This window comes from Anolis carolinensis, chromosome 2, assembly GCF_035594765.1.
Source record: "Anolis carolinensis isolate JA03-04 chromosome 2, rAnoCar3.1.pri, whole genome shotgun sequence".
Lineage (NCBI taxonomy): Eukaryota > Metazoa > Chordata > Lepidosauria > Squamata > Dactyloidae > Anolis > Anolis carolinensis.
Genome location: NC_085842.1, coordinates 7,112,720 through 7,126,907, shown reverse-complemented (window position 1 = coordinate 7,126,907; position 14,188 = coordinate 7,112,720). Strand labels below are relative to the sequence as shown.

The 14,188-nt window shown below is 43.9% G+C and overlaps 1 protein-coding gene across 2 annotated transcripts; it reads right to left on the bottom strand.

Moving 5' to 3' along the window:
• Window positions 1-3,401: 3,401 nt before the first annotated feature.
• Window positions 3,402-10,514, bottom strand: LOC103278139 (zinc finger protein 501). Of its 2 annotated transcripts, none has more exons than XM_062973025.1 (4): window positions 10,375-10,514; window positions 9,355-9,437; window positions 6,773-6,893; window positions 3,402-4,664 (listed from the first exon to the last, which is right to left on the bottom strand). In XM_062973025.1, exons 2-4 carry the CDS (start codon window positions 9,421-9,423, stop codon window positions 3,502-3,504), a joined length of 1,353 nt encoding a protein of 450 aa, XP_062829095.1. In that variant the 5' UTR covers window positions 9,424-9,437; window positions 10,375-10,514; the 3' UTR covers window positions 3,402-3,501. The 2 variants fall into 2 exon arrangements, with proteins under 2 accessions (XP_062829095.1, XP_062829096.1); XM_062973026.1 differs by lacking the exon at window positions 10,375-10,514 and adding an exon at window positions 10,113-10,348.
• Between the last annotated feature and the right edge of the window lie 3,674 nt (window positions 10,515-14,188).

Here is a 14,188-nt window from a genome sequence, read left to right as displayed (position 1 = left end):
ATGTAAGATTAATAATAAATAAATATTAAGGAGCAAAATATACTCTGTCAACTGTCTTTGGGCAAGGTTTTTGTAGCTCTTTCTTTCCGTCCTCTCCTTCATATAACTTCTCCCTCTCCTTTCTTGGGCTTGAAAGTAGTTCTTTTAGTTCAAACCTTGCAATTTTGATTTTGTAGTTCAAAACCCACGATTTAAGTTGGATGACGAACAGTATGTGTGCCAAGTTTGGTCCAGATCCATCAAGTTATGTAGGAGCCTTTGTGGTATAAACAGACAAACAAACATGCATGCATATATCATTTGACTTTTATATAAATAAACAATGATGATCAAGAAGTTTGCTTTTCCTTTTTTGAAATAACCTTTTCAACAAATAATTGGAAAGCAGAATGGGATGTGGTTGAGAGAGAGAAATGAAGCAGCAAGGAAATAATGGTCTGCTTTTGGGCCACCAAACCTTCCAAAAAGAAAATAATTGAGGATATAAAGGGCCCCAGGTGGATATACTACATGATGTTGGGACTGCTTAGTGGATCCACAATGCACTCTCACCTTTGATTAGTCTTATTTTCTGTGAATAGACTTTGAAAAGAACAAGAAAATATGTTTGTTGGAAGGAGAACCATTTCGGAGACAAGAGTATGTTTACAACATGGGTGAAGCTTTTGATAGCTATTGAGACCCGAATCCACTTGGTGGATCTTTCAATGCTCACAGCATTGATACTAGTCATGTGTGCGAAATTCGTTTCTCCCATTTCAGAGACACGGAATGGGAAGGCCCTGCCTGGTATGAAAATAAACTCGACACGAAAGCAGGCGTGAGTAGGTACCGGCTCCAAGGCTGCTTTTCAGCATCATAGTTATAGAGGACAGTACCTTGCGCCACTGAGATCCCTTAATTGGAGTTAGGGGCAGACCCATGATGGGATCCTTGGCGCAGGGATGATGGCTTGCCGGGCTTGCCCTCCATCGTGTTTGTTGGCAGCCTTGCTCCCCAGCAGGCCCAGTAAGAACTTGCTCAACATTCGGCTGCAGGCCCTGGCAGGCACATGCACGTTGGGTCTACATGCCACACATACACTCTCCTTGGAAAGTGTGTGTGTGTGTGTGGCGTGCGGAACAAGGTCACTGGCAAAAACAATGGAGGGTAAGCCCCTGCAAGCCACCAGCCCCACACCAAGGGCCCCACCGTGGGTCCGCCCCTAGCTCTGATGAAGAGACATCAGCAGGAGTGGTGCAAGGTAGGTTTCAGACCTGTTTCTTTGACAATTTCCTCATTTGGTTGCACTTTATCTTGCCCTATTAGCGTATTATAGTCACATGGTTCCCCCTCCCAAGTTGCTCTTCTATTCGATGATAGCACTTAAATATCTACCTCGTTTACAATTTTCACTCACTGCACTTTACCCAGTCCGTTTTATTTTATTTACTTGGGGGCCAAATCCATGTTTTTTTCATTATTGTCTTCTATACATATATGTTTTATTATTATTACGTTTAGAAGGTTAATTTTTTAAATATCTTTTGATGTTATTGTATGTTGTTTGCTGTTTTATCCGGGCTTTGCCCCATGTAAGCCGCCCTGAGTCCCTTTGGGGAGATAGAGGCAGGGTATAAAAATAAATTATTATTATTATTATCAACACAACGACGTTGTATGGCACAGCAAACAAGATAGATATGCTGGATTTCGTTTCGCAAAACCACAAGTCGAACACTTCCCAAGTGTCTAGGACTGTGTGATGTATTTTCTGATGATGTGTGCAGATCCCAGTAGGGTGGCCTTTTGCAGTTGGCAGATGGTGATTTTGTCAATGTCTATTGTTTCCAAATGCCGGCTGAGATCTTTTGGCACAGCACCCAGTGTGCCCATCACCACCGGGACCACCTGTACTGGTTTCTGCCAGAGTCTTTGAAGTTCAATCTTGAGGTCCTGATAGCGGCTGAGTTTTTCCTGTTGTTTTTCATCTATGCGACTGTCACCTGGGATGGCAACATCAATGATCCAAACCTTGTTCTTTTCCACAACTGTGATGTCTGGTGTGTTGTGTTCCAGAACTTTGTCAGTCTGGATTCGGAAGTCCCACAGTATCTTTGCATGTTCATTTTCCAATACTTTTGCAGGTTTGTGATCCCACCAGTTCTTTGCTGCTGGGAGGTGGTACTTGAGGCATAAGTTCCAATGAATCATTTGGGCCACATAGTTGTGCCTCTGTTTGTAGTCTGTCTGTGCGATTTTCTTACAGCAGCTGAGGATATGATCAATGGTTTCGTCGGTTTCCTTGCACAGTCTGCATTTTGGGTCATCAGCTGATTTTTCAATCTTGGCCTTAATTGCATTTGTTCTGATGGCTTGCTCCTGGGCTGCAAGGATCAGGCCTTCTGTCTCCTTCTTCAGGGTCCCATTCGTGAGCCAGAGCCAGGTCTTCTCCTTATCAGCTTTTCCTTCAATTTTGTCAAGGAACTTTCAATGCAGTGTTTTGTTGTGCCAGCTGTCAGCTCTAGTTTGTAGTGCGGTTTTCTTGTACTGGTTTTTTGTCTGCTGTGTTTTGAGGAGTTTCTGATTTTTGACTTCAATCAAAGCAGGTTCTTCACTTTGCTTGACATATTCTGCCAGGGCATGTTCTTCTTCTTTGACTGCTTGCTTTACTTGTAAGAGTCCTCTGCCCCCTGATCTTCTTCTTCTTCTTCTTCTTATTATTATTATTATTATTACTATTATTCTGAACTTGAGGGGGAAACTTAAGCAGCTCTAAAACTGAGGGGAAGCAGAACATGGGAAACCCACCTAGTGCCACCAATGAAAATATTTGTTTTTTTGGATGCAGAACGAAAAAGCTCATTCGGAAAGGTGCCAATTTCCAGAAGCAGCTCTCAAAAATGAAAACAAGCCAATATGAAGGAAACAAACAGAAATGGATAACAATCCTGTATAAATGCACAAGACTAATTGATATGGTTTCCACATCTGACTGAAGGCAAAGTCAAGCTCAATGGATAAAGAAACCTCCTTCTGTACTCAAAGCATTTCTACAAAAGGAGGGGAAAACAGGCCACTCCACCCCCAGATGAAGCCCAAATGTATCAAGAGAGGCCAAAGGTCCCCTTCTACCGCCCTCCCATTTTGTAATTGTATTGATGAATGGATGGGGAGGCTCTCTTCTGCAAACTTTCTGAAATAAGCACAAAACTGAAGAACCTACATCTGAAAAGGAAACCACATCATATTGGGTTGCTGTGAGTTTTCCAGGCTGTATGGCCATGTTCCTGAAGCCTTCTCTTCTGACTTTTCACCCACATCTATGGCAGGCATCCTCAGAGGACGTCACAACCTCTGAGGGTGCCTGCCTTAGATGTGAGTGAAACACCAGGAGATAATAATTCTGTAACATGGCCCCGGAAAACATACAACAACCCTGTGATTCCGGCCATGAGACTCTTCGACAACACATCATATTAGCTGGTTAATAAGGCCAAGATGAACTAGCCAGGTTCTTCCTTAAAGCCTGTCAGAAGGCCCATGATGTCTTAAATCAACTGTTGAGAGTTGCTTTCTGTCCACGTGTGTTTTCTTCATTTTGTGGATATTCTGGTGTTTACTGAAGACCGATCTCTGGCTGAAACTCCTCCCGCACTCCTGGCACATGTATGCTTTCTCTCCTCTGTGATTCATTTCGTGTGCAGTGAGATATTTCCTTTGGGTAAAGCCTTTCTCACACTCCAGGCATTTATAGGGCTTCTCTCCTGTGTGGGTTTTTTGGTGCCTGCTCAGGTCTCGTTTTTGACGGAAGTGTTTCCCACACTCCTGGCATGTGTACAATTTCTCTTCGGTGTGACTATCCCGGTGTCTTTTGAGAACCGACTTGTAGCTGAAGCAAACCCCACACTCCAGGCATTTATATGGTTTCTCCCCCCTGTGATTTATTTCGTGCTCAATGAGATTTCTCTTTGCAGCAAAGCCTTTTCCACACTCCGGGCATTTGTGTGGCTTCTCCCCTGTGTGGGTCTTTCGGTGCCTGCCGAGGTCTGCTTTTTGGTGGAAACATTTTCCACACTCCTGGCAGGTGTACGATTTGTCTTCTGAATGGAAAATCAGGTGTCTCTTGAGGTTTGCTTTGTAGCTAAAGCCCTTCCCACACTCCAGGCATTTATACGGTCTCTCTCCTCTGTGAATCATTTCATGCCCAATGAGATTTCTCTTTTCAGCAAAGCCTTTCCCACACTCTTGGCATTTGTATGGTTTCTCTACCATGTGTGTCCTTTTGTGGCTAGTGAGGTTTCCACTATACTGGAAGATTTTCCCACACTCCAGGCATTTATGTTTCTCTTTTTCAGAGTTAGTAAGGTGTATACTGTATCCAAAGCTATCTCTCAATTGGTGATGTTTTGGTTCTCCTGCTTCTGTGTGCTTCCTAGTATCACCATTGAGGTAAGATTCCTGGTGGGAGAAGTCTTCCTCATAGACTGGGCCGTTCCTGATCTCCTTCATTTGATCTGCGATCTCTTGGACTGTGATTTCCCAGGTGTCAGAAAGGCACTGGTTCCTTCCATTTGTTTCTGCTTCCGTGATCATGGTCTCTTCTTCCTCCTCTTTACAGCTCCCTGTTTGCAGCCACGCTTTACATGGTGCTCCTCTGTTTTCACTCCCCAGTCCATCACCACCTTGAAAGAAGAGAAAAGAGAAGATACCAGACATGAGAAAAGGGTTGCCTGAAATAAATCAATCAACACAAACATTGTGGTTTTTTTCATGTTACTAGCGACTTGAGAAACTGAAAGTCACTTCTTGTGTGAAGAGAATTGGCCATCTGCAAAGACGGTGCCCAGGGAACGTGTGGATGTTTGATGTTTACCATCCTTGTGGGAGGCTTCTTTCATGTCCCCACATGGGAGCTGGAGCTGACAGAGGAAGCTCACCCACTCTCCCTGGATTCGATTTGCTGACATGTCAGTCAGCAGTCTTGCCAGCACAAGGGTTTAGTAAGTAAGTGAGTAAGTGACTTTATTTTTCTATCCCGCCACCATCTCCTGGCTGAGACTCGGGGCGGCTAACACGGGACAAAGGCCCGAAAACAATAACCAAAGTACAACAATTAAAACATATTACAAAGAGTAAAAACACAATAAAATGACATTTTGCAGAGCAGTACATCATCCATAAAAGCTCATTTAAAGCATAAAATGAGTAACAATACAAAAAATAAAATGGAGGGGGATAGCATGGAGGGGCCATTTGAAGTAAAGTGCAATAGTATAGTTATAAAGTGCTTCGGGACAAGAACACAAAATGCAAACATATCTCGACCATTGGGGAGGGGGGACAAACGTCCAAATTAATTGTAGGAGAAGAAAACAGTGCGAAGGAAAATGTATTAATTTAAATTACGTTCATGGGGACTGAATTAACTCAGTGGTTCACAACCTGTGTGTCCCCAGATGTTTTGGCCTGCAACTCTCTGAAATCCTAACAGCTGGTAAATTGGCTGGGATTTCTGGGAGTTATAGGCCAAAGTACCTGAAGACCTGATTGACCTTGGCACCAGAGAGTTATAGTTCAACCAAATTCAGAGAATACTGGACCCAGCAGATGACGGATCTGGACCAAACTTGCCACACAGACTCAACGTGGCCAACTTTGTAGATTGGCGGGATTTGGGAATGAATGAATTTGGCATCTGGGAGTTACAGTTCACCCGTATTCAGAAAACATTGAACCCAGCCAATGTCAGATCTGGACCAAACTTGGCACAAAGACCCAACATGGCCAACTGTGAATACTGGCGTGGTTTTTGGGAGTGATTGCCCTGGGAATCTGGGAGTTGTAGTTCACCCTTATCCAGAGAACACTGAACCCAGCAGATGACATATCTGGACTAAATTTCGCACATAGACCCAACATAGTCAACTGCGAATACTGGAGGAGTTTTGGGAGGGTTAACCCAAGATTTTGGATAACTGTAGTTATCCTTATGCATTTTCCCACATCTTTTTGCATTTTCTAATGGGAGCATTCATAAAAAACAAATGCAAAGACTGGGGTTTTTTTTCTAAGAAGCAGTGTAACACATGACCACACTGATATTACCCAACCTCCACAAACAAACAAGGCCCTTTTCAAACAATCTGGTCATCGCTGGTTATCCAAGCTAGTTATAAATAAAAATGCCTGGTTTCAATAATATTGTTTACAAATAGAATTCGAATATGTGTTGTCAAAGGCTTTCATGGCCGGAATTAGTGGGTTGCTGTGAGTGTTCCAGGATGTTTGGCCATGTTCCAGAAGCATTCTCTCCTGACATTTCACCCACATCTATGGTAGGCATCCTCAAAGGTTGTGAGGTATATTGAAAACTAAGCAACAAACAAGAGTTCTTTCTCCCACCCTGGACCTTCCACAGATATATAAACCTCCCTTACCTAGTTTCCAACACCTCACAACCTCTGAGCATGCCTGCCATAGATGTGGGCAAAACGTCAGGACAGAATGTTCCTGGAACATGGCCATACAGTCTGGAAAACTCACAGCAACACAGAATTAGGATAGGAGGAGTTAATGGCATGCTTGAATTCCAAATCCCTTACCATAGCTCTTTTACTACAGCTACTTTTGAGTATGTATTGAATAACTGTCTCCATGAATCATTTCTTCTTAATCAGCTAGAAACCAGAAGAATTGGACACAGCATGACCATGAATTATGCAGTCAGCCTGTAGGGCCAATAGCAATTCCTAACTGATGTATATTGACCAAGAGGCTTAAGGATCCTTACCAAGGGAAGCCACCATCTTATAATTCTCCTCCATGACTTCCCAGTGCAGGGTCCGTTGATTTGGATCTAGCAGGACCCATTCTTCCTCACTGAAATGTACAGACACATCCTCAAATGACACCTGAAAGGAGAGAGGTTGGAAACACAGTTCAATAATGCTTCTTCCATTGCTAAGCAAAATCCTATATGCAGCCCTTCCAATGCAATAAAAGGGCTTTAAAACAATGTGTAACATGAAAAGCACAATACCTACTTTAATGGACACTAACAGTTATTACAGTACAGTCTCGGTTATCCAACATAAACAGGCAGGCAGAATATCAGATAAGCGAAACTGTTGGATAATAGAGAGGGATAGGTCTCCACTCGCTCACTCACCAGGCTGGGTCCTGGTTCTGCCACTGCTGCCACCACCACCTTTGCCACTAAGACCTGGCCTGGTGATGAGCGAGCAAGCGAGCGAGGATGGCAAAGGCAACACCTGTGGCAGGAGCCTGGCCACCTCTTCCAGGCTCCTGCTTCTGCCTCCACTGTCACCTCTGCAGCCTGCCCTCCCTCCCTCTCACTCACTGGAGGGAGAGGGAAAAAGAAGGCAGGTGAGTGAGTGAGAGAGGGCAGGCTGCAAAGGTGACAGCAGCGGCAGAATCAGGAGCCTGGAAGAGGCGGCCAGACTCCTGCTTCTACCACCACTGTTGCCTTTGCACCCTGCCTCCGTCCCTCTCTCTCACTCACCTCTTTTTCCCTCTCCCTCCTCCTTGCTAAGACCCATTGGATAATACGGGGTGTTGTATAAGTGGGAGTCGGATAACCGAGACTTTACTGTATATCATTATTTGTAGTACTCAAGTTGTTATCACTATTTTTAAGGTAAAGGTAAAGGTTTCCCCAGACGTTAAGTCCAGTCATGTCTGATTCTGGGGGTTGGTGCTCATCTCCATTTCTAAGCCGAAGAGCCGGCGTTGTCCGTAGACACTTCCAAGGTCATGTGGCCACTGGCATGACTGCATGGAGCGCTGTTACCTTCCCGCCGGAGCGGTACCTATTGATCTACCCACATTGGCATGTTTTCGAACTGCTAGGTTGGCAGAAGCTGGATCTAACAGCGGGCGCTCACTCCGCTCCTGGGATTTGAACCTGGGACCTTTCGGTCTGGTAGTTCAGCAGCTCAGTGCTTTAACACACTTTGCCACCGGGGCTATTACTATTACTATTACTATTAAAAATTACTATTTTTATATCCAGCCTTATCCCAGCTTGGGACTCAAGGCAGCTTTTAATAATTAACAAACCCTAGTTAAACACGCAAAACATCCAGAAGTTAAAGAAATGATCAAGCTATCAGAAGATGAAAGCCAGTTAAATCCAGTATCACACTATAGAAGGAATGTCCAGACCAAGCCATCAGTCCTTCAAGGCCCTGTTTGCAGAAAGAGAGCAGGGCAATCTCCCCACTTTGGGAAGGGAGCTTAGGAGAAGCTACTTAGAAGGGCCTTCCTGAGGGGTTCTTCCACTGCTATTTATGTATTATTTATTTGTTGCCTTTATATGCTGCCTTTCTCCCAGAGCACAGCCCAAAGCGGCTAAGCAGGATCCCAAAGTATAACTAAGTTGATCCAATGATGGTTTGAAAATGAAGTCCAGTCCAAAATAGAGAGGCCAGCATGAGCCCTAATGGAAGATGCAAGGCCTTCAAGCTTTTACAGCTTCAACACGGTCTGGATCAAGGATTATTATTTATTTATTATTATTTATTACAATATTTATATCCCGCCCTTCTCACCCAACAGGGGACTCAGGGTGGCTTACAATAAAACGCATATATAAAAATTATACAGTGCAATATAAATCAGTTAAAAAATTATTATTAACTTACATCAGTATTCATAAATTATGTGCAAGGTGTTTGGATGAATGGATTTATGCATTTTATATGTTTTAAAATGGCCCCTGCCCCTGGTGGCGCAGCATGTTAAAGCGCTGAACTGCTGAACTTGTGGACTGAAAGGTCGCAGGTTTGAATCCGGGGAGCGGGGTGAGTGCCCACTGTTAGCCCCAGCTTCTGACAACCTAACAGTTCGAAAACATGTGAGTAGATCAATAGGTACCACTCTGGTGGGAAGGTAACGGCGCTCCATACTGGCCACATGACCTTGGAGGTGTCTATGAACAGCTCCAGCTCTTCAGCTTAGAAATGGAGATGAGCACCACCCCTAGAGTCGGATACAACTGGACTTAATGTCAGGGGAAAACCTTTACCTTTACTTTACTATATGTTTTAAGTTTTGTATATTGTCTTATGTGTTTTAATGCCTAACGTACATTGTGTTTTAACTGCTTTATGTTTTATTGGATGGGATTATTGTTTTTATTGGCATTGAATTTTTGCCACATTGAGTCCCTATGGGTGAGAAAGGCGGGATAGAAATGACGTAAATAATAAATAACAGCATGCTGAGACTGGTTGTAAGGAAACTTGGGCCGGAGAAGAAAGCAAACAAACAAAGCAATATTTCAAGTCAGAAGAAGTGCTCATGGAGAATTCCAAAAATATCTTCAGTTCATTTCTACTTTCATCTTTTTACCTGAAACGGTTGTACTGATGCCATTTCTCCTGCATTAGAAAGAGTTGAGCTGTTCCATCTTCCCGGCATCTTTGGTTCACCTCCTGTCAAATGCCAAATAAAAATGGTAGGGAAACTTAATTACTTTATTTGTCTTTATTAATCTATACATATTTTTTCAACTATAGATAGATCTGTTTATTGGTTAATCCACTGACCATATCAATAATAATGGACAAAAACAAAAATACACAGACAAATAGACACTAATCACAATCCCAGAATACAGTAGAGTCTCACTTATCCAACATAAACGAGCTGGCAGAATATTTGATAAGCGAATATGTTGGATAATAAGGAGGGATTAAGGAAAAGCCTATTAAACATCAAATTAGGTTATGATTTTACAAATTAAGCACCAAAACATCATGTTAGACAACAAATTTGACAGAAAAAGTAGTTCAATACGCAGTAATGTTATGTAGTAATTACTGTATTTACGAATTTAGCACCAAAATATCACGATGTATTGAAAACATTGACAACAAAAATGGCTTGGATAATCCAGAATGTTGGATAAGCGAGTGTTGGATAAGTGAGACTTTACTGTACCTGTAATAGTTAACTAAAATAAATTAAAACACAGTAAGACTTGTATGTTAAGTCTTTTCACTGATTGCAAAGTGAATAACAGTTGGTGAAAGGATAACAAGTTTGATGAACTACTATACACTTGCTAGTTTGGTGACTGTTTTTGGCATGCTCTGAAGTTTACATACATTAAACCACAGATGCAGGCGAAACGTCAGGAGAGAATGCTACTGGGACATGGCCCTACAGCCCGGAAAACTCACAGCAACCCAATGCTTTGATTGGCAGAAAGAAGGGGGTTGGACTGGATGGCCTTTGGTGGTCTCTTCCAACTCTAAAAGCCTCCAGAAGGGCCCAGCCTCCAAGTGGGCTGTTGCTTTCGCTCCCTCGATGTGGGGGTCGTCTCCCCGCTGCCCAAAACCCCACAGATGTGGGCGGAGAAGGACTCACCTCACCGCCTTTGGGGCAAGGGGAGTGACAGGCGAGCGGCCTGCTCTTTCCCCAAGCCCACTCAGGCTTTGTTGCGGTTCCGGCTTCTCTTCCGGGTTCTTTCTGCTGAGGTGGGCGGGGCTTCTCCTTAGTAAACCACGCCCCTTTCCCCGCCCGCCCCTCCTTCCCTTTTCCCCCTTCCTACTGGAAACTAAGCCACGCCCCTTTCCCCGCCCACCATCTCCTTCGCTCTTTCCCCTACTGGAAACTAAGCCACGCCCCTTTCCCCGCCCACCCTCTCCTTCGCTCTTTCCCCCTCCCTACTGGAAACTAAGCCACGCCCCCTTCCCCGCCCACCATCTCCTTCGCTCTTTCCCCTACTGGAAACTAAGCCACGCCCCTTTCCCCGCCCACCCTCTCCTTCGCTCTTTCCCCCTCCCTACTGGAAACTAAGCCACGCCCCCTTCCCCGCCCACCCTCTCCTTCGCTCTTTCCCCCTACTGGAAACTAAGCCACGCCCCTTTCCCCGCCCACCCTCTCCTTCGCTCTTTCCCCTACTGGAAACTAAGCCACGCCCCTTTCCCCGCCCACCCCTCCTTCCCTCTTCCCCCTCCCTACTGGAAACTAAGCCACGCCCCCTTCCCCGCCCACCCTCTCCTTCGCTCTTTCCCCCTCCCTACTGGAAACTAAGCCACGCCCCCTTCCCCCGCCCACCCTCTCCTTCGCTCTTTCCCCCTACTGGAAACTAAGCCACGCCCCCTTCCCAGCCCACCCTCTCCTTCGCTCTTTCCCCCTACTGGAAACTAAGCCACGCCCCTTTCCCCGCCCACCCTCCTTCCCACTTCCCCCTCCCTACTGGAAACTAAGCCACGCCCCTTTCCCCGCCCACCCTCTCCTTCGCTCTTTCCCCTACTGGAAACTAAGCCACGCCCCTTTCCCCGCCCACTCCTCCTTCCCTCTTCCCCCCTCCCTCCCGGGAACTTAACCCTTTGTGTTCTTCTCTCTACTCTTTTAGGAAGCCACTCAACCACATTGACTCTTCCCCCAAATACTTCACAGAATCCACATATTCCTAAGCGAATAGAAGCCTTGAGATTCCAGGCATTGATTTGCCATTGAAATACACAAAGATAATCTTTTTTTTTAATCGGTTGCTGTGAGTTTTTTGTGCTGTAGTGTAGCATTCTCTCCTGACATTTCGCCTTGCATCTGATTTGTCATTGAAATACACAAAGAGAATTTTTTATCGGTTGCTGTGAGTTTTTCCTGCTGTAGGGCCCTGCTCCAGTAGCATTCTCTCCTGACATTTCGCCTTGCATCTGATTTGTCATTGAAATATACAAAGATAATCTTTTTTTTTAATCGGTTGCTGTGAGTTTTTTGTGCTGTATGGCCCTGTTCCAGTAGCATTCTCTCCTGACATTTCTCCTGCATCTGATTTATCATTGAAATACACAAAGAAAGCCTTTTTTCCTGGGTTGCCGTGAGTTAGTGCTGTATGGCCCTGTTCCAGTAACATTATCTCCTGACATTTCGCCTGCATCTGATTTGCCATTGAAATACACTCAGAGAACATTTTTTACCTTGGTTGTTGTGAATTTTTCGTGTCATATGGGCCTGTTCTAGTAGTATTCTCTCCTGACATTTCGCCTGCATCTGATTTATCATTGACATACACAGCCTTTTTTCCTGGGTTGCTGTGAGTTATTCCTGCTGTAGGGCCCTGCTCCAGTAGCATTTTCTCCTGACATTTCACCTTGCATCTGTTTTGCCATTGAAATACACACAGAGAACATTTTTTTTCTTTGGTTGTTGTGAATTTTTTGCTGTATGGCCCTGTTCCAGTAGCATTCTCTCCTGACATTTCGCCTGCATCCAATTTGTCATTGAAATGTACAAAGATATTTTTTTTTATTGGTTGCTGTGAGTTTTTCCTGCTGTAGGGCCCTGCTCCAGTAGCATTCTCTCCTGACATTTTGCCTGCATCTGATTTATCATTGACATACACAAAGAAAGCCTTTTTTCCTGGGTTGCTGTGAGTTTTTCCTGCTGTAGGGCCCTGCTCCAGTAGCATTCTCTCCTGACATTGTGCCTGCATCTGATTTGTCATTGAAATACACAAAGAGATTTTTTTATCCTTTTTTTTTTTTGAGGATTATTCTGACCTTTTTTCTGGCTTTTTTCTGGTCACTCCTTGGAAAGTGATGAGTATTGTAACCAAATTTGGTGTGATTTGGCCCAGTTGTTAACTCGGTCCTAATTATGCACATTACATTTATATATATATATATATATATATATATATATATATATGTTTTAATGATTTGTTTTAATTTTACCCATATATACTCGAGTATAAGCCGACCCAAATATAAGCCGAGGCACCTAATTTTACCACAAAAACTGGGAAACCTTATTAACTCGAGTATAAGATGAGGGTGGGAAATGCAGCAGCTACAGGTCAAATTCCAAAATAAAAATAGATATTAATAAAATTGCATTATTTGAGGCATCAGTAGGTTAAATGTTTTTAAATCTATATATATAAAAGGGTAATGAAATTTCGGCCTAGGACAAAACAACAAAACTACACATCCCAGAAACACTAAACTTGGCAGCACAACCCCTCATCCATGCCTCTACGTTCATACAACAAAAAGAGAAAAAATAAAGTCCTAAATATAGGGAGAGGAATAATTGCTTTCATCCAATTGCTGCCAGTTAGAAGGCTATCCTCTGCCCACTTGGTCTCCTAGCAACCCACTCAGCCCAGGGGACAGGTAGTTAGGCCTCACTTAGGCCTCTTCCACACTGCCTATAAAATACAGATTATCTCATTTCCCATACCACCATACTTCGCCACAGCAACGCGTGACTGGGCAGTTTGTAATATATATGTCAAATGTGCCTATATATATTAAGGAGAGGTGGGTAAGACATAACTTTATTATTATTACTATTATTGCTACTTTTAATGTCTCAAAGGGTCTCCACCTAACAATGAATATATATATATATATATATATATATATATATATAGAGAGAGAGAGAGAGAGAGAGAGAGAGAGAGAGAGAGAGAGAGTGATGGAATCCTGGCGACTGACAAAACAACAAAACTAAACACCCCACAACCTCGAAAATTGACAGGGCAACCCCTCATCCATGCCTCTAGGTTGATACAACAAAAAGAAAAGAAAAATAAAGTCCTAGAATCATAGAATCATAGAATCATAGAATAGTAGAGTTGGAAGAGACCTCAAGGGCCATCTAGTCCAACCCCCCGCTAAGAAGCAGGAAATCGCATTCAAAGCACCCCCGACAGATGGCCATCCAGCCTCTGCTTAAAAGCCTCCAAAGAAGGAGCCTCCACCACGGCCCGGGGGAGAGAGTTCCACTGCCGAACAGCCCTCACAGTGAGGAAGTTCTTCCTGATGTTCAGGTGGAATCTCCTTTCCTGTAGTTTGAATTAGTCCTAATTAGAGAGAGAGGAATAATCGTTTTTAATCCAAGTGCTGCCAGTTAGAAGGCTAAGCTCTGCCCACTTGGTCTCCTAGCAACCCACTCAGCCCAGGGGACAGGCAAAGTTAGGCCTCACTTAACTGCCTATAAAATACAAACACCACCAGACAACGCCACAGCAACGCGTGGCCGGGCACAGCTAATAATTTAAGATAACAAGACTTTAATAAAATAAGACTGTCCAACTCTGAATACCTATATACTCAAGTATAAGCCGACCTGAATAGAAGCTGTCCAGGACCCTCACTTGAGTATAAGCCGAGGGGAGCCTTATCAGCCCTAAAAAAGGGCTGAAAAACTAGGCTTATACTCAAGT